At 39.7% G+C, this 24,194-nt stretch overlaps 2 protein-coding genes across 2 annotated transcripts; one reads left to right on the top strand and one right to left on the bottom strand.

Moving 5' to 3' along the window:
* Positions 1 to 2,944: 2,944 nt before the first annotated feature.
* On the top strand, positions 2,945 to 15,349 carry tspan2a (tetraspanin 2a). Its single transcript, XM_061728432.1, has 8 exons — positions 2,945 to 3,146; positions 6,150 to 6,252; positions 11,771 to 11,868; positions 12,955 to 13,029; positions 13,124 to 13,213; positions 14,018 to 14,089; positions 14,212 to 14,295; positions 14,382 to 15,349. Exons 1-8 carry the CDS (start codon positions 3,078 to 3,080, stop codon positions 14,445 to 14,447), a joined length of 657 nt encoding a protein of 218 aa, XP_061584416.1. The 5' UTR covers positions 2,945 to 3,077; the 3' UTR covers positions 14,448 to 15,349.
* Positions 15,350 to 16,768: 1,419 nt separating this feature from the next.
* On the bottom strand, positions 16,769 to 23,933 carry slc25a55a (solute carrier family 25 member 55a). Its single transcript, XM_061726829.1, has 10 exons — positions 23,853 to 23,933; positions 23,167 to 23,248; positions 22,463 to 22,588; positions 22,160 to 22,215; positions 20,827 to 20,917; positions 20,617 to 20,732; positions 18,978 to 19,173; positions 18,735 to 18,889; positions 17,948 to 18,023; positions 16,769 to 17,852 (listed from the first exon to the last, which is right to left on the bottom strand). The coding sequence occupies exons 2-10, from the start codon at positions 23,184 to 23,186 to the stop codon at positions 17,693 to 17,695; spliced, it is 996 nt and encodes a 331-aa protein (XP_061582813.1). The 5' UTR covers positions 23,187 to 23,248; positions 23,853 to 23,933; the 3' UTR covers positions 16,769 to 17,692.
* Between the last annotated feature and the right edge of the window lie 261 nt (positions 23,934 to 24,194).

Here is a 24,194-nt window from a genome sequence, read left to right as displayed (position 1 = left end):
CAAGTGCGTCTCCATACTGCGACTACACGCATTACTTTTCTCTTTCGAAAGTGTTACCGTGGCGACGCTAGACGCCAACGAGCGCAACCCCCCTTCATCTGATTGGTCCATATTTGATAGTTCCCCAAAAGGCACCAAATTTGGCATGCAAGCCAGGCCTGGCGATAAATTTGATAGTTCATGGTTTGCATTAATGGGCGTGGCAAAATGGCTCAACAGCGCCCCCCGGAAAACTTTGTGCCTCAAGCCCCACAATACGGTTTGACGTACATGCACGAAAATTGCTACACACCTGTATCATGGCACAACTTAAAGAAAAGTCTCTTGGAGCCATGGCCGAAACCGAACAGGAAGTCGGCCATTTTGAATTAATTGTGTAATTTTGGCGCAATTTGTGCCATTCCTTCGGCAATTAATACGGCCCGAACCGTAATGTGCACCCAGGTGTGTTATACATCAAAATGTGCGTCTCCATCCTGCGACTATGCGCATTACTTTTCTCTTTCAAAAGTGTTACCGTGGCGACGCTAGACGCGAAAAGCGCTCGTCCCCTTCATCTGATTGGTCCATATTTGATAGTTCTCCAAAAGTCACCAAATTTTGCATGCAAGCCAGGCCTGGCGATAAATTTGATATTTCATGGTTTGCATTAATGGGCGTTGCCTAACGGCTCAACAGCACCCCCTAGAATACTTTTCTCTGCAATAACTTTTGAATGGTTTGACATAAAGAGTCGTGGGTGGTGTCATGGGACTCGGTATTGAGTCCTTGACCATAATTGGTGAAAATTAGCCCCGCCCCTTCTTCTGATTGGTTGTCCCTATTTTCTGCTATAACATTTGAATGTTTTGACATAGAGAGTCGTGGGTGGTGTCATCAGATTCTTTATGGAGTCCTTGACCTTCATTGGCCTGAATTAGCCCTGCACCTTCTTCTGATTGGTTGTTCCTTTTTTCTGCTATAACTTTTGAATGGTTTGACATAGAGAGTCGTGGGTGGTGTCATTTCTGATATGCTTATGGGGGGCGGTGGACGTGAGTGCGAGGGCCCGTTCATCGCTGCTTGCAGCTTTAATTATTATTATTATTGATATAATAAGCTTGTATTAACATTTGATTATGTTCACTGATTTTCTTATGGTGCACCAGACAAACGATCTTTCAATGCAGTTAAACCTTTTCCTTCTACTGTCACGGATATTTGATTGCCCCTCTGGGGTCTGGGGGGGTCCCCGGACCCAGGGCCGGTTTTTGCTATGGGCAATATGGGCGACTGCCCAGGGCGCAATCCACGTGGGGGCGCACGAGCGCTCTCAAAAAAAAAAAAAAAAAAAAAAATTGCCGCCGGGCAGGGCGCAGACTCGGCACAGAGCCTCCACCACCTTCTCACAACTTTCTCTCTTCTCCCTTCTCTCCTATTGGATGTGCCGAGATTTCGTCACAGCGCGGCACAGTGAAATTAAAAAATGTTCAATTCCGGCAGGCAGGCGCGACGCAACGCTGTGGCATGCGCCCTCTTGCACGCCGCCGAGCTCGGCGGCAGAGCGGTCCGCTCTTGCGCTGCGGCAGCACATACACAATGAATGGGAAAGCCGGCGGCGGATCGGCGCTTTGCACCCTTTATGTGAAAGGGGCATAGAGGGCGCAAAGCACGGCGGCACGTGAGAGGAAGCCTGCCCTCTTTTAATTTCACCGTGCCGCGCTGTGACGACATCTCGGCGCGCCGCGTCCAATAGGAGAGAAGGTGGTGGAGGGTGAAAAAAAACTTGCGGGTTGTAGATCAGAGACGATCAAGATGGAGGATTTCATTTTGGCTGTGAGTCTGTGTGAGGAGGTGTGGGATACAAGACTGCACTCAGAATTGGTCTGACCCTTCCGGTGACAGTAGCGGAAGCAGAAAGGAGTTTTTCCAAGCTGAAGCTTATTAAAACATACTTGAGGTCCACTATGTCACAGGAGCGTCTCTCTGCACTTGCCATCATCAGCATCAATCATACAGTTGCACAACAGATTTCGTATGATGATCTAATTGATGATTTTGCTGCAAAGAAGACTAGAAAAGTCAAGATCTAGATTGCACTTTACCACTTTACACCTGTTGTGAAAGGGTGAAAGTGTCAGGGTTTGACATTCCCCCCAGCTTTTCAGTTTCTGTTTTGCCCCGCCTGTGTCCCATCTGCCCTGATTGTCTGCACCTGTGTCTCGTCATGTCTCGTTATCCCTTGAGTATATCTGGTCTTGTCATTCCCTTGTTCCCTGTCGGCCCGTACTGGTCTTCCCTCCATGTTTCCTGCCACGGTTGTCCTCCAAGTTTTTTGATCCCTTTAGTTTGTTTTGATCCTGCCAAGCAGCGCTTTGTTTTTGCCTTTTGTTAAATAAATCCTGTTTTTTGCCGCCTCCTGCTCTCCTGCGTTTGGGTCCACACCTTACACTCTAGACGTGACAGAAAGAGCCAGGTTAAAAATGAAGTGAATAAGCCTAATTGTATTTTTTTTTATTTATTCATTTTTATTTCATTCATTATTTATACATTTGACTGTGTGAAGGATTAGTGTAAATTACAGTTTGTTTGGGTTTTTTTTGTACACACTGTATTTCATTTATTTGTCTTATTCATTTATTTATTAAAGATACTGTGCATTGATGGGATGTGGGTTTTTTTGTCTTTGCAGCGGGGGGGCGTTTGATGGACAGTTCACCAAGGGGGCAAAAGTAGCCAGGACCGCCTCTGCCCGGACCCCCGGGACCCCACCTCAAGCCTGAATTATGGTTCCGCGTTAAATCGACGCAGAGCCTACGGCGTACTGTTACGGCGTAGGGTAACCTACGCCGCGTGCCCTACGGCGTAGGTTCTGCGTTGGTGTAACGCGGAACCATAAATCAGCCTCCACCGGCTCCGATGGGCGGCGCAAGACGCCACACAGCGTGCATCTGGTGCGCATGTTTCCGTGCGTGTGCGTCGCGACGGGGGCAGATCTTCATCTCTGCACGGGTTGATGCCAAATTGGAAGAACAGAGGATTTGCAAAACAAGAGGGATTTCGATCGGACGTACTGTATCGACAAATCAGGCGGCATCATGACCAAAGTCCACGGTGCGATGAAATGCGTGAAATACCTTCTCTTCGTGTTCAACTTCATCTTCTGGGTGAGTCTGTTTCTCATATGGAATTACGGTGTAATTAATCCCGTTTTTACGCATCCATCCGTAGCCGGATTCCTTTGTAAACAGCGGGGCTGATGACTGTCTTTTATCAGAGAAGGAATTCTGGTTTCAAGTAGAAAACCTGTTAGTGAAACCCTCCGCCTCCGTAAAGCATACGAGCTGTTTTTGTCTATATTATTATGGTTAAACTGGTTATGCATAAATTGTGACTAGGATCCTGCACATCACCTGCTCCGGCTACACATTCCCTCTGACTCCACTCTGCTCCTCAAACCAGTGATCGATCATCTTCTCCTTTAATATGTTCAAAATCAATAAAGCATTTGCAGCCTTTTAAACACCTTTTTAATTTCAACCCATCATATCTTATTAAAGCCACTATAGAGCCTTAAAAGCCATCACGACTTGTCCTGGATGTAATCAGTACTCGAGTTGTAAAAAAAAATCAGGGGGGATGGTGGATTTTATCATATAGGGACAAATAATTTGTGCTGATTACAAATAATATAATATATTACAAATAATAGCACTGACCAAAACACCTGCAGAAATACTGCAGGAATGACATAGCAGCAGTTTTCTGAACTTATCAATATGCGTTTACAGGATAAGTCAAATTTAGTTTCTAGTTAAAATGTCTCATTTTAGTAAAAAAAATCTTATTACACTTAAAACAAGACTCATCACTGGAAAAAACATTTTTTATGCTTGTAATGAGAAGATAAATCTTGTCCCACTGGCAGATTTTTCTACTTATTTCAAGGGAAAATTTACTTGAAACAGGTGAAAATTGTCAAATAAGTTATTTTTCTGTTTTTATTTTTCTGGTGATGACTCTAAATGTTGAAATAGCAGTAAAACCACATTCATTGATGAAATTACATAAGGGATGGGAAGGGGGGATGACAGTTTTACTGGGGGGATGATTTTGATCGTTTTTATTTCAGGGGGGATGCCATCCCCCCTCATCCCCCCTCAACTCCAGTACTGGATGTAATGCAGCCGGGTTTTATATTTATTTCTATTTTATTTTTTTGCAGCACATGAGAGCTATACAGGTACAGGGTGCTGTTACTTTTCCAAATACAGATCCACTCTCATGATTTGGTGTGGTGCTGTGACTTTCCTGCAGGTCTGGTCTTGTGTACAGTATAGGAAGTACTTTTTTCTCTCTCTGTCAGGTTTAATCTGTTTTGGGAACATCATGCAAGGTTTGTTTGGGATCTTGTGCTTCCATAGCCCAGATGATAAGCTCAGGGGGGATGATATGCATCATTTTTTATTTAAAAAAAAGTTTCAAAACAGTGGTTTAGGTATTTTAGCTTCACAGGTATTTTATATTCTTTAGTTTATAATACTTATACACAAAAACAACAACAACAATACTGTAATCTACAAGTTCAGAGAAAAACAGCTCAGTGAAAATTGAATATGTACTTCTTTGAATGTAAGACCTCTTGTGTCCCAGCCTCCAATATGAACTTATTAGGGCACATCAGTACCAGCTTCATTTGATTATGCTTTTACTTCTGAGTGCAAGATAACTGTTGTGCATTCAACACAAGAACTGGGTCTCATTTCATGGTCTCTGACTGCGTGATGTAAAAAGATACCAAGATAAAAAGGCAAATCAGTCCGGGCTGAATCCAACCGTCTCAGACTGGTCCAGCTGTCGGATACTGACTACTACAGCTATGTTTTCATTGTTAAAAGATACGGTATATTTGGGTTTGAGAGGCTGCATTGACGGATCTGTGCTCTGTAAGATGATCCCTTGTGCCGTCCAAACTGACAGCGGCCCCTTTGTCTGGCCCGTTTTGGGGCTGAAAGCAGAGCTGTTGTGAATGGAGCCAAGGGAGGCGGCGTACAGTGCTCTGTCATTTTGGGGTGCAGAGCCAACAAGCGGCCGATGCCAGTGTGAGTTACATCACCCAGACGATGTGAGGCTGGCACAGCCTGTGGCTGAAACGCACCGTGGGAGATGGACCCCCAATGCTAATGTTCACATGTCTATGGTCCACGTGGACAGACTGGTCTTCCTTTTTCTCTCAACATCCCCTGTTAGGAAATAAAACATCACCAAAAAGACACCCTTGAAAAATCAAGATAAAGAAGTCCAGGTTAACTTCTAGACTTTAACATCACTGATTCACTTTTGTATTAGCTTTGTCGAAAATAACATGAATATTTATGAAATATGCTTCATGTAGGAGAAGGGATTCCTCCCTCAGTTTGATCCTGGTCAAGTTTAATGAACGGAGAGGAGATACTTGAAGTTTTTATTTCTTTTTTTTTTATTTAATCTTTTCTGCCAAAGTTGCTCATAGTAGCATTAACATTCCTGGCAGGAGTTTTCTTTTGACTATGTGGAAGAAAAACAAGCTTAGAGCATCAGCAGCCACTTCACTGACAAGACAAAGACTTAGTGCCATCTCCAGAATCTTAACTAACTGATAACGTAGGAAGGAAAAAACAAACACACCAGCAGTCCTTTAGTGCAACGTAGGGCTGTGCGATTAATCGATTTTAAATCTAAATCGGATTTATTAATCAAGACGATGTTAAAAAAAGGAAAAAAGGAAAATCGTAAAATCGATTTTCGTCTCGCATCTAGTCATCTTTGTTTGGTCAAGAAGATTGTAAATGTTGTCACTTTACTAAACCCAAGGAGGATTTACAGTATCTTTCAGTTGCACTTCATTCCCAATAGGGAAATTTGCTTGCTATTTTTCTTTAAAAATAAAGATAAAATATTTGAAACAATCTATTCCATTGTCTTATGTAGTTTGACCAGAAAAAATCGAAATCGAAAATCGGGTTTTCAGAGAAAAAAAAACGGGATTTTATTATTGTCCAAAATCGCCCAGCCCTAGTGCAACGGTTTCTGGACAAATGTAACCAATGTGGCTTCAAAATAAAATAATCCATGTTAATAGCATGTGTGCTATTTAAATACTTGTCATTTGTCATTTTCCCACCCCTCAGTTGGCGGGCTTGTTGGTGCTGGCGGTGGGACTGTGGCTCAGGTTCGATCCAGATACGGTGAAGCTTCTGACAGGTGATGGCGCCCCAGAAACCTTCTTCATAGGTACGTCCCGGTTTACAGCCTCACATATGCGTACCATCTGCACCCTAAAGAAACACTATTTGTTTTCAGCAAGAAAGGAAGCCTGTCTGTCTCAATGTACACACGTCATGTTTTATTATAGTTCAGGATCTGATGTGAGCTTCATGGGTTTCATGGTGTTAAATAATGATCATTTTACAACCAACTGTTAACTGCAGGGGAATCCCTGCCGTCATTTTTACTGCAAAGTTTTTTAGTGAAGCATATGTTAATAACCTGAGCAGATATGTGTCATTATTTCCAGCAGCATCATTGGTTTTGTTATAATCTTCACTCATTTCCTCCATTAGGAAATTCTGAAAATAAATGTATGAAAACGCCATCATTATCTGTGACGTGTGCTAGATAGAGTTGGAGTTATGTGCAGTAATTACTTCTTTCCGGGTCTCTAATCCTTTTCCTGAACCGATAACTACATTTTCCTGCAATATCTGAATGTGTTGCAGGGATATGGGCGGGTGGCGGGGCTGGAGATTTACGAGGACAGCGGGCGCTGAGTGACAGTGCAGTGTAATGTTGAATGTTAGCTGTCTGCTAGCTGTGACTAAAGGCTCAGGGCTGTGATTTATTGTTTTATATATTTATGGAGTGTACAGTGCAGTATTGACTAGCCAGATCTATTACCCCAGCTCTGCAGAAGTGGCTGCCTGAACTCAGGCTCATTTCTGTTGTAAGGGGAACAATCTTGTGAATTTTAACCCTCAAAATAGTGTTTGGTTCAACTACTGAGAAAATATGCTTTATGTTGGACAGGAATTATTTGAGCATCTCTGTCTGCAGTACAATCACATTTAAAGGGAACCAAAGTTACTTTTGGCACTTTTAGTTAGACGACGCCTCTTAAAAGTAATCAGATCATTCCTTCAGATGAACTTAAAACTGGTATTTTTAACATAAAAGAGAGCCTTTTGTGCTCCTTTAAGTCAGCCACTTGCTCCTTGCATGGCATAATGCAACATTAAACTCTGCTAACCACTGTGTTAGCCGACCTTTTTGAACAAAATGCTTCAATTAAAAAGATAATTTGGCCTCAAAGATGCATATTTTATCATGTATCGGCATCAAAGTTCACAAACAAACTTGTGACATGACGGTAATGTGTTTTTTATCTTTGATATGGTTGCAGCTTGTTATTCCGTGCAGGTATGCAGCTAGTGGAAAGTAAGCAGAATCTTTATAGGTTATGATGAGATTCACTTTAAATCTGCAAACACTAATTTGGTTCTCGTAAATGGAGTCACATGAACTGTTCAGTGAGACGTCGTGGACAGGGCATTGCGTACAGATTTCATATTCTAATTGATAATAAAAGCTCTGTCTCTTTGCTGAAATATCATATATGTTATTGCCGCTGCGTTCTCAGGTTCGCTTTTGAATACTGAATGAGGAGTTTCTTTGCGATACTCCCACTAAAACACAGAGCAGATTATTAAAACATACACTACACAAGACAAACAGCCTTCAGTGTTCAGAAATCAATACAATAGGCCCTCTCTTTCTTGCTCTGTGTGGGAGACGACGATTAGAATGAAGCCTATTCTTGCAACTCCCGTTTAGACCATGACCTAAAATGGTGACTTCACTTCATCAGCTCCCTGCTGTGCTGTCATGAAACCGGTGCTCCCTATCAGAACATGAGTAACAGGTTGGATGTGTTGGGTGGCAGAAGGCTCCTCCAGAGACCCCTGCTGCAACTGTCATGATCTCATGCAGCCGAGCCTTCAAATAACCCTTTCACAGAGAAAGTATCATCATTTTAGACCCTGCTCATATTTAATGCATTAAATATGACCAGGGAAGATGAAACTCTCCTGTTCAAGAAACCAAAGACTTCTAACCTTAAAGCATGACAGCAAAACTAACAAAACAGCAACTGAGAAGTTTTAATTCCACCCAGATAAAATACCTTGTGGCAGTTAAGTGTTTACGCAAAGTAGATACAGATTAGAGCTTTTTTTTTTCAGTTTAGTGACTTGACATGCAAATATGTTGGAACTTGTCTCTCAAACTGTTTCTGGGTGGATAAGAATCAATTCCTGCTTTCTGTTCCCAGCATTGACACTTTCATTTACTTTCTTTAAGCAAAACAACACAGGTTATGTTTTCTGAGCGTTCAAAGTGTTTTTAATAGACTAGAGGTTTAGGAGGTGATGCCTCAGTCATTAAAACCCATCAGAACCATCAATTGTGTAAAAAAAGATGACGGGTAACGGGTTGGAGCCGTTACCCGCCTCCTGGGGGGCGTCAAGGTTCCTAAGAAGCTCCATTTGCTCTGGAAGTCAGAATTTGGAGCTGGGAATGACGTAACACCTACACTGACATGTTCCAGTTGGAAAGCTAGTAGGAGGAGCTCATTGTCGCTGCATTCTGCATCTACAAACATTGTCGTCATACTCTACACACGTGTGATAGACTGAGGACACACAAACTGATAGAAGTGCTCACAAAGTTTGATCCTGCAACTAATACCTTTACTTCTTATCCAGAGGGCAATCTCAGTATTTGAATTTAATAATAGAAATAATAAACTTTATTTATATAGCACCTTTCAGACGAAAGTCGCAGCTCAAGGTGCTTTACAGTAACAGTACAAATAAGAAACAACAACAGCAAATAAAACAAAAAACACAAATATTTAAGTGCGGTGATATAAAACATAACCCTCACAACATTCAGTTCCAAATTCCTCCACAGAACAACTACTAAGATAGGATAATATAAAAAGGACCATAAAAATTGAATATATGAATATAAAAAGGTAAAAATGCTGCACGAGTCTTAGGCATATGAAAAATAAGAAGATAAAATATCAACAAATAAGAGTACAAGATAAAAATGATCATATAAAAACATTTAAAAGTATAAAAGTAATGCAGACAGTAAAAATCAATTATATATACGGTAGATAAAAGGAAAGTGGCAGCTAAGGCGCGGTTATCTTATGTTTAAATGCTTGAGTAAAGATTTAAGAGTTAGTTTACCAAAAATAAAATACAAATATCAACAAATCCAGAAGAGAAGTTAACCAGAATAAAACCCTAATATTAGTTACATCTCTTAGCACCTACTTATGTTGATGCAGCAGTCTAAAAACCTCAAGTGGCCTCAGTGAATAAGCGGTAGGACGACTGCAGGTGGCAACGCAGCATCTTTATTGAGTTTTAGTGGTGCATCTCATGTTAAATGTACGATGCAAACTTTTTTAAGAGCTAATTGAAATATGCAAAGGCAAGTGTGTACATTGAGCTTATTTATAAAGTATCTGTCATAATCAAACAAAAACATAATAAAATCTTGAGCAGAATACTGGAGGGCGGATGCCTGAATTCACCCCAGACAAAGGGACTAAACACAACTGATACCACAATAAGGTGAAGTGGCACCATTCCCTCTGGATGATTCACTTTCCATTCTGTCACCTCCATGCTCTCCAGTGTTTAAACAGCCATTACATGTGTATACACGATGGGGACAGAGGATAAGAGATGTAACAGATGTTTACGTGCGTCTCTGAATGATACCCACTTTGGGAAGCGGGGCGCTTGCTTCCACACTCGTCTTCAAGATGTCGTCAGTAAGAGGAAGTGCTTCGGTATACGAGCTATTAAAGTCTGTGATGAAGTGGTGGAATAAAAATCTCCAGTTTGCAGTTGACACCTTTTAAACACACTGGAAGATTTCTTGGCCCCATTATACTTTCCATTGCTAACGCAGATTACACCCTTTGAAGTTGAGCGTCTCATGTTTCCCGCCCTCTTCAGATCAGCCATCTCTCTCTCCGCCGCTTCTTCACCTCCTCTTTGTTCGACAACAGGAAAACAACAGCTTGCATTGGCCCCATGTGGATTAATTAAATTACTGCAGTAGTTGCTGTCAGTGTCACTGATTAGGCCCTCAGACTACCTCAGGGACCAGCCCGGTGTATAGTTACAGTGCGGAGGACTCGGTTGTGAAGGCTGGGAACAGGGGAGCAGGCGGTGGGGGGGGGGGGGGTGACGTCACCCGGGCTCCAGGGGAACCGAGACGGTTTGCCTTTTTGCAGTAATCGAACCCTCCAAAATTTGATTTGCCATTTTATGGCACAGATGGCATCTATTTTACTGCTTTACTCTGCAGGAGCACGAATGAATAAAATCTGTAAATGGAAACCAAACTAATACATCAAAAGAGTAAATCAAAACCTTGTTTCTCAGTGGACCCTCTCGCCCAATCAGTTTAGGTTCTTATTCGATTACGACACAGACTCTGGTCATGCAACCGACAGAAGGTCCCTAAATGGGAAGGACATCTAGTTATATTTCTATGTTCCCAAAGGAGGAGAGATCAGCTTTTGTTTTTTGTTCACTGGATCCATTTATCCTGAAAAATAAAGCATGTTTTAACCATTTTTTTTGTGTGGATTTTTTCACTTTTGGAATTTAGATCAATCTTGATGAAAGTGTGAAGGTCTGCAAGAACATCAGGCTATTCAAACGCTGCTATAAGCAGATTCTCATACTGAACTACCAACAATTGATGTTATAATGACCATGATTTTTTATTTTATTATTTTTTCATTGTCTTTTTTTCTTCTGTGCATGATGCTTTTCTTTCTTTTTTAGCTACTTTTATTATGGTGATTGTTTTTGTTTTTTTTCATTGACTTTTTTCCCTTCTCTACTGTGCTTGATGCCTTTCGTTTTAGCTACTTTTATTATTGATTCACATGTCTTTTAATTACTTTTATATTGACATACTTTTATATGTCAAGAAGAAGGGTATACACTGTATATATGTATTATTATTATTATTATTATTGTTATTGCTACTATTATTCTTTTATATATCGGATACTCAGAGTATCCGATATATAAAAGATATATATATACATTTTATATATAAAATGAGTATCATACTCTTATATTGCAAGAAGGGGCCGGACTAGATAAGCATTTGCTTCTTCCTGTCCCTTCTTGAACAAAACTGGTTGTGCTTTATTATTATTGTTGATGTATGTGTTTTAAATTGTTTTGTTCAAGATGAATAAAGATCAAATCAAACCAAAAAATAGATACAACATTCACACACATACACATCTTGAAATGGCCCCACTTATTTTTAAATGACTTAACCATGCTAGAAAGCACCAAAGAAAAAACTCTAAAACGCACAATGAAGGGGTAGAATTATAATCAGGCTGTGAGCAGTGGGAGGCAGCTCTGAGCTTTTTGGACTATTAAAGAAGTTTCCGCCTCCGCGCTCCGGCTGCTACTCAAACACAACGCTCTTCTCATAAACTCTGCTTCACCAAGTACATGAAAGGGGCTTGGATCATGCTGCCACCCTCGGCTGGGGCTGTGAACTCACTTGATCCTCCTCTTTGTTCTGTGTCTCATTAGATTTTTCTGAACTCATAAATCATAAAACCTGAGCGTGAGGTTACTGATGCGGTCTGAACACAATAACATAAACTGATCAAAGTGGCCCTGTGTTCCCTCAGCGGTGTACATCCTGCTCGGCGCTGGGGCGCTGATGATGGTCGTCGGGTTCTTCGGTTGTTTTGGGGCCATGCGGGAGTCCCAGTGTCTTCTTGCATCGGTGGGTTCAAACACTATAAAAAGTGCTTGTGTCATTTTTCTACACTACATTATTGTTGTTTGAATATTCTGTGAATGTGGCCTTTAGAAGAAAAGTTGTCTATATTTTGTAAATAAAGTTCTAGAGAGCTTTGTTTTAATGAATTTCCTTGAACACAATGTGTTACTACGACGGAGTATTAGGGCCAAACTAAGACAAAAAAAATTGGAAATTACGAGAATTAAGTCATAATATAATGAGAATAAAGTCGTAATATTACGAGAATAAAGTCGTAATGTTGTGAGAATAAAGTCGTAATAGAATAAAGTCGTAATATTACGAGAATAAAGTCGTAAAATTACGAGAATAAAGTCGTAAAATTACGAGAATAAAGTCGTAACATTACGAGAATAAAGTCGTAACATTGCGAGAATAAAGTCGTAATGTTGCGAGAATAAAGTCGTAATATTATGAGAATAAAGTAGTAATATTACGAGAATAAAGTCGTAAAATTCTGAGAATAAAGTCGTAATGAATAAAGTGGTAATTTATGAGAATAAAGTCATAATATTATGAAAATAAAGTGGTAATTTATGAGAACTCTAACAGGAAGAGCAGTCTTCTCCCTGTGTTAAAATGAAGAATATTGAGCATCTTGTGAAGTTATATTTATATATTTATAATATATTACAACTTTATTCTCGTAATATTATGACTTTATTCTCGTAATATTATGACTTTATTCTCATAATTTTACGACTTTATTCTCATTACATTATGACTTTATTCTCATAATTTTACGACTTTATTCTCATTACATTATGACTTTATTCTCGTGATTTCCCTTTTTTGTTTTTTTGTTTGGCCCTAATACTCCGTCGTATGTTACTAATGTGAACGTAGGAGAGGGCTGTTTAATAGAAATTAAATGCAATAGTGTGAGATATCATTTTCTAACTGTTCCTTCCAAGGGTTAAGAAAAATAAATTTTTCAATTTGATACTAGGCAGTTATTTCTCAAATTAAGGACCCCTAAAATATCAGTTCTTGAACCAAAGCAAAACCACTCCCACAAGGAAATAATAAACTTTCTTACTTATTTTGCAGTTCTTTGTTTGCCTTCTGATAGTCTTTGGCGCAGAGATCACAGCTGGTGTGTTTGGATTCATGAACAAGGAACTGGTAAAGTAATACATTTGTTTACCATTCATATTAGTTTTTCAAAAATGAAATGTAATCAGTATTTTTTTCCTTCTGCTTTTACTTTCATAAACAGATTTCAGAGGAAATCCAAAAGTTTTATAGCAGCTCCATTGCTGATGACAATTCGAATGGAACTGCGATTGCATTAATTTACCACAAGACTGTGAGTACGACTTGGCTTGTGTTCGCTCGCTCTCAGCACTCGAGTTGAGGGGGGATGAGGGGGGATGGCATCCCCCCAGTAAAACTGCCATCCCCTCTTTCCATCCCGTATGTAATTTCATCAATGAACGTGGTTTTACTGCTATTTCAACATTTAGAGTCATCACCAGAAAAATAACACCAGAAAAATAACTTATTTGACAATTTTCACCTGTTTCAAGTAAATTTTCACTTGAAATAAGTAGGAAAATTTGCCAGTGGGACAAGATTTATCTTCTGATTAAAAGCAAAAAAATCTTGTTCCAAGTGAAAATCTACTTGAAACAGGGGAAAATTGTTGTTTTTTCCAGTGATGAGTCTTTTTTTAAGTGTAATGAGACTTTTTTACTAAAATGAGACATTTTAACTAGAAATAAGACAAATATTCTTGTTAAGATTTTGGGTTTTTGCAGTGATCCATTTTACTTATCCTGTGAAGGACAGAGTCATATTGATAAGTTCAGAAAACTATTTTTTTATTGTTGTGTTTTGATGTATTTGATGTAAGCCCAGTGGAAATTTAAAGCTTACAGAAGGCTGCATTTAACTGCTGCTATGTCATTCCTGCAGTATTTCTGCAGGCGTTTTGGTCAGTGCTATTATTTGTAATATATTATATTATTTGTAATCAGCTCAAATTATCTGTTCCCATATGATAAAATCCACCATCCCCCCTGATTTTTTTTTTTTACAACTCAAGTACTGCTCGCTCTCCTTATCCAGGCTGTCAGATGTAGCATTAACACCTTTGTTTTGTTTGTTTCAGCTGAACTGCTGTGGAGGCTCCACATCAACCACGGCTCAGGAACTGTGTGCAGAAGCTCCTGAAGACACTCAGGTGAACCTTCCCACCTGTTGTGACATATTATGGCCACATGATGGCAGTATAGCACCGGTGTAGGAGGATCAGCTTGTGTGAGGCTGTTGTCATGGTGTTTTCTCTGTTTTCTGCACCTCCAGGACTGTCTGACTGCAATAATAGACTTCTTCAATGAAAAGCTGCACATCATTGGATATATAGGGATTGGCATTGCCGGAGTAATGGTGAGAAATATATTGAGCTTAAAGTGAGATGTTTTTTTGCCTGTTTTGCTAATGACACCAGTTTGTCGCCATCTGTCCATTTTCAGATCATTGGAATGATCTTCAGTATGGTCCTGTGTTGCGCCATCAGGAACAGCAGGGAGGTTATATAGATGGTGAGCTGGTCCCCCGCCTAACTCGACAACAACCAGACCAGAACGCGCTCGCTCAACCCTTCATAATCAATGTATGCGCATGAGAAGGGGAACACCAAAGTTACATTTGAATGGCATTCCTCGAAGTCCAGACTGTAGTGGTGGGGAGTTTCACCACACAGATCAAATTCAACACAATAAGCTGGATCATTATCCTCGCGCCATCTCCTCGACTCCACCAGCACTGACACACCGACTTATTTCTCCGTCCCTTCTCCAACTCTGTGGCATTCCTTGCTTTTAACATGTCTTTATTAGACCACTGGTGCTCTGCAGAGGCTGCAGTGCTTCACTGGCCTAGTGTTGTCACTGAGGAGTATTGCTGTAAATATGGACAGCTCTGTTCACATCCTACGTTAATATTATTCCGTGCATTTTCTCACACTTTTAGATCTAATGCCATACTTCATCCTACCTTGCGTGTTTTAAGTGTTTTGAGGACTAGCCTACCTTTGCAGAATACATTTCTACTATGCATCTACGTAGTATGATTTTGTTGCACAGTCAAGCCACCGATTAAACGATTATGAGTATGTACATCGTGACTGTGCTCGCTCTCTGCCTTCGCTCTCGAGTATTTTTTACTGTAAAAGCACAATAGAAGACATGTAGGTACGATTTCAACCTCAAAGGGTTAGGACGGTCTGATGATAAACTTCCCCTTTTGTAAATGTTCAAAACTCGTCCAAGAAGCGAGTACCACTTTGCACTGAGCTCTTCTCAAGCACGTTTGAACTGTAACAGTGAGCTAGTTTGCATTTTGTGTGAGTTATCGTGGATGTAAATTTTAAGATGTGAATTGTAGAATAATATAGTTTATGTTGTATTGTTAACCGTAATAAAACTACTGGGTGCTTTTATTCATATGTTTTCTGTCTTTTTTGTTTTGGGGTAGTTTTTTTTTTTTGTCTTATGTTGCCCCTGAATCACAAGCTCACTTCCTGCTTGATTTCACAGGAAGAGAGCGTAAAAGTTCAGCAACGTAAATTCTGTGGTCGGGGAGTTTCCTGAACATGTCGACACTCTGCACGTCCACTGATAAGAGACGGCACTCACACACCCCAGCTTTTTATCCTATGCTCTTTTTCTTTCGGTAAAAACCTGATAAAAATCACTTGATCAATAAGCAACAAGATATACTTATTTTTACCATTATTTGCTTGAAAAAAAAGGAACCCAAAAAGAAATGTAAAAAAAATCATGTGGACAATACTAAGTAGAAGCCGGAGTCAGCTGCTGATGAATGGAGCAGTGTGCAGACTTCTATGGAAGCTGTCTGTCGTTTGTTTGCTGATCCAGATGTGTGTTAACAAGAGTGAAAAAACCACAGCAGCAGTCTTAGAGAAGCTTCTCTTTTGGCTGCATATCAATATGGAAAGGGTTATATAATTGTCTTCTACAGTGAGAAGGATTATTCACAAGTGACAAACATTCAAGAGAGCCACCAGTCTTCCCGGGAGTGGCTGTTAGGGCAGTTCATCAGAAATTATTTGAGACCAACACTCAGGACATGTAAACTACGTTTTTTTAAACTTCAAATAGTTATTGAGATATTCACTTGTGAGTTGTAGTTCCCGCTATGGGCAAGTCTTGAGTTTGGATAATCACCAGATACCGGCCAAAATGCAACTTTGGACGTCACAGACAAATTCCAATTGTTATAGCGAAACAATTTGAAAAAAAAAAAAAAGTTAATTCTGTTTTATTCTTATTTTTCCAGGCACTGTCTCATGATCATTTACCCAAAATCGTTTGGAATTGGTTGAATAGCCTTTGACTCTTTCATTTCACTTCTGGTTCGTCACAAGTAGCAAGACGTCGACAGAAATGAAGGGCATGGGGGGTGTTGGCGTCTGGTGACTTCCAAGGAAGTTTTTATCTTCTAAGTCTGCTGAGCTAAAAGATAAATGCGTGTATAGCAGTGCCCTCTAAAGGTAGATTTATTCCACATGCAGTTCAGCATATGAGCCAAAACATAAACCAGTTTATTATACTGTAGTTTTGCAGTAGGGTCACCTTTAGTAGAGCAATTACATGCCATCTTTGAGAAATGCTACAGTAAAACCCTTAAAAAAAAAAAGACTTCCTTCCCATTTCTTTCTTGTTGTTAAGACTACAGCTTCATATACTTTGAAAATAAGCACAAATGTTAAAATGGACCCATCATTTATGTTGGTGCTCAAATGGTTTCTGCCCTTCAAGAACAGAAACAATGTTTATTATTATATAACAGTCAATGTGCAACATGAAAACAATGCAAAAGACAACCATGAAACGGGAATGATTTACAAATTTAATGTTTATATATACAGACACACACACGACATGTACAAAATTCCACTACAAACACAGTATGTGTAACAACCCCCCCCCCCTGTTGCAATAATGCTGGTTTCAGTTTCAGTCACAAGAACCAATGACATAATCTGCTGTATTACAGCACGAACCAGAAAGGTTAGATACCAGGTGTACGTATGCAAATGTGAGTAGCTCAAGAGTTACGCAGACAAACATACAGATCTAACGTGCATGAATGTTGTCAAGTTTTTTCCAGACAAGAATGGAAAGTTACAGACAGGTAACAGGACATGTATTCAGAGTAAACCACCTGGTCCCACGCTGCTAGATCAGCCAAATCTAGAGACTGTTGAGAATGTGTAAGAAACAAATTTTGAAAAAAATTATCATATTATGATAATTATAAAAAAACAAAACAATTCAATTTTATAAACTGTTCCCTGTTGGACCAATTTTAGCTCCAAGTTCAATGTGGTTCATGAGACAATAACAGAAATTGCAGAACGTAAATTAAAAGGAAATCCAAGTTTTGTATTAATAAAATAAAAAAAACTATAAAATAAAAAAACGACACAAAAATATATTTATTTCTCTGTGATGCAGTAACCTTCCCTCACAGAGGGAAACCAGAAATGACTGTGTGGGGAATAAGAAAGAGAGACACTCCGACTGAATCCCCAACACCAAAAGGCCAATAGCGTCAAGTGCAAACGATCGCTTCAGCCAACTGAGAAAGTCACAAAAGTGTGCAAGTGCGTCACAGTTGTCAGATAACACAGATGATGAAAATCATTAGGTCTTTGCATCCTGAAGTCTGTGACAGGATTTCTTTTTTTGTTGTAAACTGTTGTTGTAGCTGCCTGTTGTCCAGCGAGGTCCTATTCAGTCATCCAGCCGTCACGGCCTCACACCGACAGAGGGTTTAGAGGCGAGCTGCTGAGAATATATTCACCCACGCCGACGAAGTACATGACCTGTGCAATTCCGAACAGAGGCGCGATGACCAGAGCCCGGCAGCCGGCGCCTTTCAAGAAGGCGGCTGGGCCCTCCTTCCGCATTATTTTGCTGTTGAGACACAAGAGATGGGTTCGTTTCTACAGATGCACCAAGAGTTAAAATATATACGACAAAGAATCGCAGCCAAGCTTGCACCACCGTACCTTACACAATCCATAACTCCGGTGTACGTCTCTTCACTGACGCCTTTGTTCAGGGATTGTAGTCTGGTCTTCACCACTGGAAAGAAACATTTCATATTAAGATATCATAATTAGAAGTTAGGGCTGGGCGATATGGACCAAAAGTCATATCTCGATATTTTCTAGCTAAATGGTGATACTCGATATATATCGATATTTTTTCTGTGCCATAATTGGGGTTTCCCCCAAAGCATTATAGCATCTCTGTTAGCTTCATTTTGTCTGAGGCAAACCCTTAAAAAACAGTCAGTTTTAATACAAAGCCTCGTGCCAAATGTCACACAGGTTCCTTTATTAACAGAGGTCTGCACAATATCAAAATGTATAAAACAAATGAAATAAAAATAAACTGCCTGCATATATAGAATAAAAATGCTTCTTGAATAAAATAAATGTCCCTTTCCTGCATAACAATTAAATTAAAATACACTGTGCAATTAATACAATGTAGACAGTAACAGGCAGACTTTTCCACTGAGGTTGACAGTTGCGCAAATAACAAAACATTTGTGCAAATCTCAAATAAAACATTCAAGTCAATTTGTCACAAAATAAGCTATATCAAAATCATAAAAAAAAAAAAAAAAAAGAATTCTCGATATAAACGATATTGTCTCGTACCATATCACGTTTGAAAATATATCGATATATATTAAAATCTCGATATATCGCCCAGCCCTATTTGAAGTTTTTATTTTTAAATACTTAATCATTACACGTCTTGGATAGGACAGCGTGGAAAACTTACCATCACAGGGGTTTACAGCCACTGCAGCAGTAGATCCTGCGGCGCAGCCCGAGAGGAACGCCCAGTAGAACGGTGATGACTCCTCTGGGCTCGGTTGACCCAGGCGGTTCAGATTAGCAAACAATGGGAAGTAAACAATGGAAAAGGGAACATCCCTGAAAGGAAATAACAAATTAGTGTGATATTAAGACTGACCGGTGTACATTTGTTGGGGGGGTGGGGTGGGGAAGAATCAAGATTTACCTAATCAGTGTGGCCCCCAGACCCCGGTAGAGGCCCTGGATGCCCTGCGTGTGGACGAGCTCTCTTGCGATCTGCGTGGCCGACACAGCTCTCGGGGAAGGAGCGGCGGTGCCAGAGTTGTAGGAGCGACTCAGCACGGTGTTGGTGCCCACCAGATTTGTGACTGGCATCATGACCGGCTTTTGCTGCTGAGCCGCTGTAGAGAAAAAGAGATTCCGTCTTAATTATACACAGCGTACCTTTAAGAGAACACATTCCAGAGTTGAAACACTACTATTATCAGATGGTAAGCAGTCTAAACGCTCATTAGGGAACAAAATGACATGAATCAAAGCAGTTTTGAGGTAGAACAGCATGCACGTGCAGCCAAATGGCAAGTGATGTTTGCACAGGGTGTAACAGAGCAATGTCAAAATCCATGACTATTTTAGGGCAAGACTCAGAACAGTCATTCTACTCAGGAGCCATCCTCTCACAAGCCTGTACAAGTCAAAAACAATGGTTGTACTACAGCCAAAAGAAAGAAAGAGGAGATCACAGCCTCTGCTTCTGACAATATTTGTCTTTTAAGTCAAATATACAGGTATGGATCCAGTTCCATGAACTCTCCTTTTGCTTCCACCACCATTAGCCAGTGAGGAACATGTACAGGTTTATTACAAGACAGCTGAGTCTGAACAGAGATGCCTGTATGAACTAGACACCTTTTCTGAGCATTAAATACATGATCTCAACCCCCTTTACACCTCCCATATTCATTTATATAACCAAAAGCTTGCTATAAAAAGAAACTAATCATTGTCCTGTGCTGCTTTGTTCATTACGTGGGAAAAAAAGAAGAGAAGACTCAGGTATGCTGCATGTCTATTGTGACAAGACCAGACGTGCTGCAGCCCAGATTTCTGAGAACTGAGTCTGCGTGTTGAGGCAGCGTCCTCCAAATACCACGAATGACATGAAAAGCTCTAGTCAAATTTCTCCTCTGAGGGATTAATAAAGTTTTATTCTAGTCTTTCTTTTTTTAAATACATCTATTTTAGAATATAGAATAAAGAAATGTTTTGAAGCCGTCCGTTTTTAACACTATGCATTTGCTCACACTTAACCACACCTGGAAAACATTAAGAAATGTTTATAAAAAGCCTTAGGTGTCCATATTACTTGGAGCAAACGGCATTGTCTTCCAGGGTTTATACAGCAATCCTTATGTTAAATTTAATACCAATTTAATACCTTTTTCACTACCTTCAGATTTTTTTTAAAAACTGTCACAACATTAAGTGTTAATCACGGACCTTTTAAAATTAATACAGATTTTGAACTATAGAACACTATACAGAACAGATTTATAGACCCATTGATGTTGACCAGATGTTTCACATTTATTTCACTTTGTGAATGACAATAAAATAGACTGATTAAAATGTAAAAGGTAAAAAATAATACCAATTTAAAAAAAATAATACCTCTGACAGTGAATTTAATACTTTTAATGGCCTTAAATTTGGCAATTTTCGTTTATCACTTTTTAAAACCCCGCTTAACCACATCTGGAAAACATTAAAAAAAATGTTTTTAAAAAGCCATAGGTGTCCATATTACTTGGAGCACGCGGCAAACAGCATTATCTTCTTCTTACCGAGCCTGCCCGCATCCTGCAGCTGTATCTTGAGCATTTCCATGGGGGTCGTGATGACGACTTGGCACATGCCTGCACCGCAGCCCGCCAGCATCTCTTTGAGCACCGTCAACTTTCTGTGAACAGATGAGAAGAAGATTCAGGTCAACTTACGATTGACGTGCGTATCATTCCTGAATCCTGAGTATTATTTCACAGGACGGTTCTCACCCGTCCTTCGCCAGGTGTTGACGGAAGAAGTCATTAGCAGCCAGCTTGATGGCCTTCTCGGGAGTGACCAAAGTCAAATTTACTGCTGCGCCTGAGGAATAATACACAGTTAGTATTGGGGTCTCAATTTTTCTTTAGAGAGATTTGATTCAGAAAAGACTATCCCGCCCCAATTAAAAAGAAACAAAAACCCACACAAGTACATTTCTTGCTACTATTATAACAATTTAACATTAACTGTTTAGATAATCTATAAACAGACAAGACAAATACTCAATTTAAAACAGATTGAGAAACAATGAATGGAGGTTAAGAATAGAGATTATACTGAAGAGTAGTTTTAAGGAAGAAAAAACAAAAAACGAGACAAGCAAAACAATACAGAACAAAGAATGATGGGTAATAAATTACCCAATTGAAAATGCAAACACTAAGGTTTTGAAGTACAGTTAGTTTACGATAACAAGGCCCACTTTGTGGAGAAAATTTAAAAGAAATCTTTGTTTACTGAGGAGCTACAAGTCAGTGAGCAGTGTAATGAAAACATACACAAATGAATCCATGTTAGTGAGAAGACAGAGCGACTATGTTCTGTGCGAGCAGGCTTTGAGCAAACTGACAAGCTCATCTTTGTGACCGTTTTATCAAAAAGGCAAACATCGCTTCAGATAAAAACCCATTTGCAAGATCAAATCAAGGCCTGCACGGACACAAGTCATAGTCGAGAAATGGGACGAGTCACGAGGAGTTGACAGGACAGCGAAGAGACAGCCAAGTCGTTATTGATGAGAAGTCCAATTACAGAATAAACAGATGGCAAAACAAAAACTTGAGCCTATAGTTTTAAATAGAGCAATATTGTAAGAACCATTTAATGATTCCTCCAGCGTGGCTGCGCCTTATCGGCTAGCCTTCAATATCCCAGGGGGACCCATGTCTGCAATATGAAAAACACAGATGCAAACAACAGCATTCCTTGCAAAAGCAGAGACCTACAATAATGGTCTCTATCCTTTAGATTTTCACTTTTGCTTTAGCAATAATCAAACAGCACAAGTACCAACTGGATGAATGTCATTACACTCAGCTAAGAACGGTTTAAAACAGACTTTGTTTGAGCCTCTTTTTTCCTTTAACTTACATATTTTTAAATATACATCAACCATCTCATGCATTAATAATAGAAATAGTCCAAATGATCTGTTGAGAGTAAAATGTGCCCAGTAGCAAAGACAGAAATGCTTCACCCTTTTTATCCATTTATCTTCACATAAAACCTCTAGAGGTGATAGCTTAATACGTCATAAAACTCAGATGTATATAGTTATCTTACCTCTGTACATGCCAAAGTATCCCTCTGTTCGAACTGTCTTGATAAGGCAGTCCATCCTTCAAAAAGAACATAACAATTAGGATAAAACTAAATGTTTATGTTTAATGAAATCTGCATCAGGTGATACTAGTTTCACTGACAGTGGGGCAGAGGTCAGCTCAAAGACACAAAAGGTGAATCAACGATGTGGAATTAGTAAACACAGAAGCGGATTATACATGAGCATAGTAGTCACGCCCAGGGATTGTGTCAGCAACGTCTGGCCATGTGTGTCAACAAGGAACTGGAGCCATAAATACTCACATGCTCTTGTAGACCTGCTGCCCTTGTCTCTGGTTTTGCAACCTAGTCTTTACCAAGTCAATGGGGAACACGCAAGTGACCCCAACAATGCCAGCAATGCCACCATTAATGAGCTTGGCTGGGAGGCTGTGAGGAAAGAACAAGACATTATATTACACAAAATTGAGACTGACAAATTGGCAATACAGTCAGGTAGGGCTGGGCGATTTTGGACAAAAATAAAATCCAGATTTTTTTTTCTCTGAAAACCCGATTTTCGATTTCTTTTGGTAAAACTACAAAAGACAATGGAATAAATTGTTTCAAAATATTTTATCTTTATTTTTAAAGAAAAATAGCAAACAAATTTCCCTATTGGGAATGAAGTGCAATTGAAAGATACTGTAAATCCTCCTTGAGTTTAGTAAAGTGACAACATTTACAATTTTCTTGACCAAACAAAGATGACTAGACGAGCTCTGTCTGTAATGCAGCCAGTTGCAAAAAAGGAAAATCGATTTTCCTTTTTTTAACATCGATTGTGTATTAATAAATCCGATTTAGATTTAAAATTGATTAATCGCACAGCCCTACAGTCAGGATATATTAACTAAAAAAAAAGCAACATAATAATAAACATCAGCATCATCATCAACAACAGTCAAAAACCCAAATATTACAAGTTTGAGAATGCTATTGAGACTAGAAAGGTCACAGTCTCTTACCTGATCTGCTGTTGGGACATGACTTTGATGCGAAGTGAAGATGTATCAATGAAGAAATGTAGACTTCTGAATAAGTGAAAGCCTAGACAAGGAAACCACAAGTGTTACTAATGCCTGAGAAGGTTTCTGAGAAGTGTTATATCCTATGAGCTTATCCACCTGCTGCAGAGGCTTTTGACTCATCTATGAATGAGTAAAATCAGTGGGCGTGGCCAGGTTACCGGAACACCATATATGGGCAAGCCCCGCCCCCCATGCCCCCCGCTTTCATACAATGTTGATAAAGATGTATCCACTAAAAGTTAAGTAAGTAAGCAATTATATACAAAGGCATTTAAAACAGATCAACTTCAGATCAACTTTATTTTTTTGGGGGGGTGGGGTCAATGCAAACAACAGAGCATTGCACATTTGCACCTTATTTTAGATAAAAGTATCCTAAACTATAAAGTTTCTTTCACGGTTTAGACTAAATAATAAATAGTAAGGAAAATGCACGCCTCTATTTGTACGTTATTCAATTCAGTTTTTAAAATACAGCTTCAACAATGGGGTGATTCAAATTCAAACGCCCATTCATATCAAAAAGTGAACCAAAAGTAAAGATAAAAACCCATCAACCACGATTTTAAGGATCGAAAACGCCCATCATCTCACTAAAACTTGAGAAAAAAGGATTTGCTTACCAAAGGATGATCTTAAAGTTTCTCTTTTGTCTGGATCCGTCAGTGTGCAGTTCACCTTCACGTCGTTGAACAGCGCTAATATACAGATGAATGGGACGACTGGAAATTTCCACTTGGGTTTTGAGGCGAAAGGCCCCGCCCACTATCGGGTTTCAGCCAATCAGCGTTCAGCTGACGTGGTCCGTTCACTGACTAACGTTGCCCCATCTTTCTTTACCATTGGAAGATGCACACGTCAATCAATTAGTCCCACCAATCGCTGAGCCGCATCGTTGTTCGGTTGCATACATTAAATAGGCTTTTGTTTAAAGAGCTCATATTTCACATTCCAAGGTAATGCGG

Source organism: Cololabis saira, chromosome 8 (genome assembly GCF_033807715.1).
Source record: "Cololabis saira isolate AMF1-May2022 chromosome 8, fColSai1.1, whole genome shotgun sequence".
Lineage (NCBI taxonomy): Eukaryota > Metazoa > Chordata > Actinopteri > Beloniformes > Belonidae > Cololabis > Cololabis saira.
This window is presented reverse-complemented; position numbering and strand designations above follow the sequence as displayed.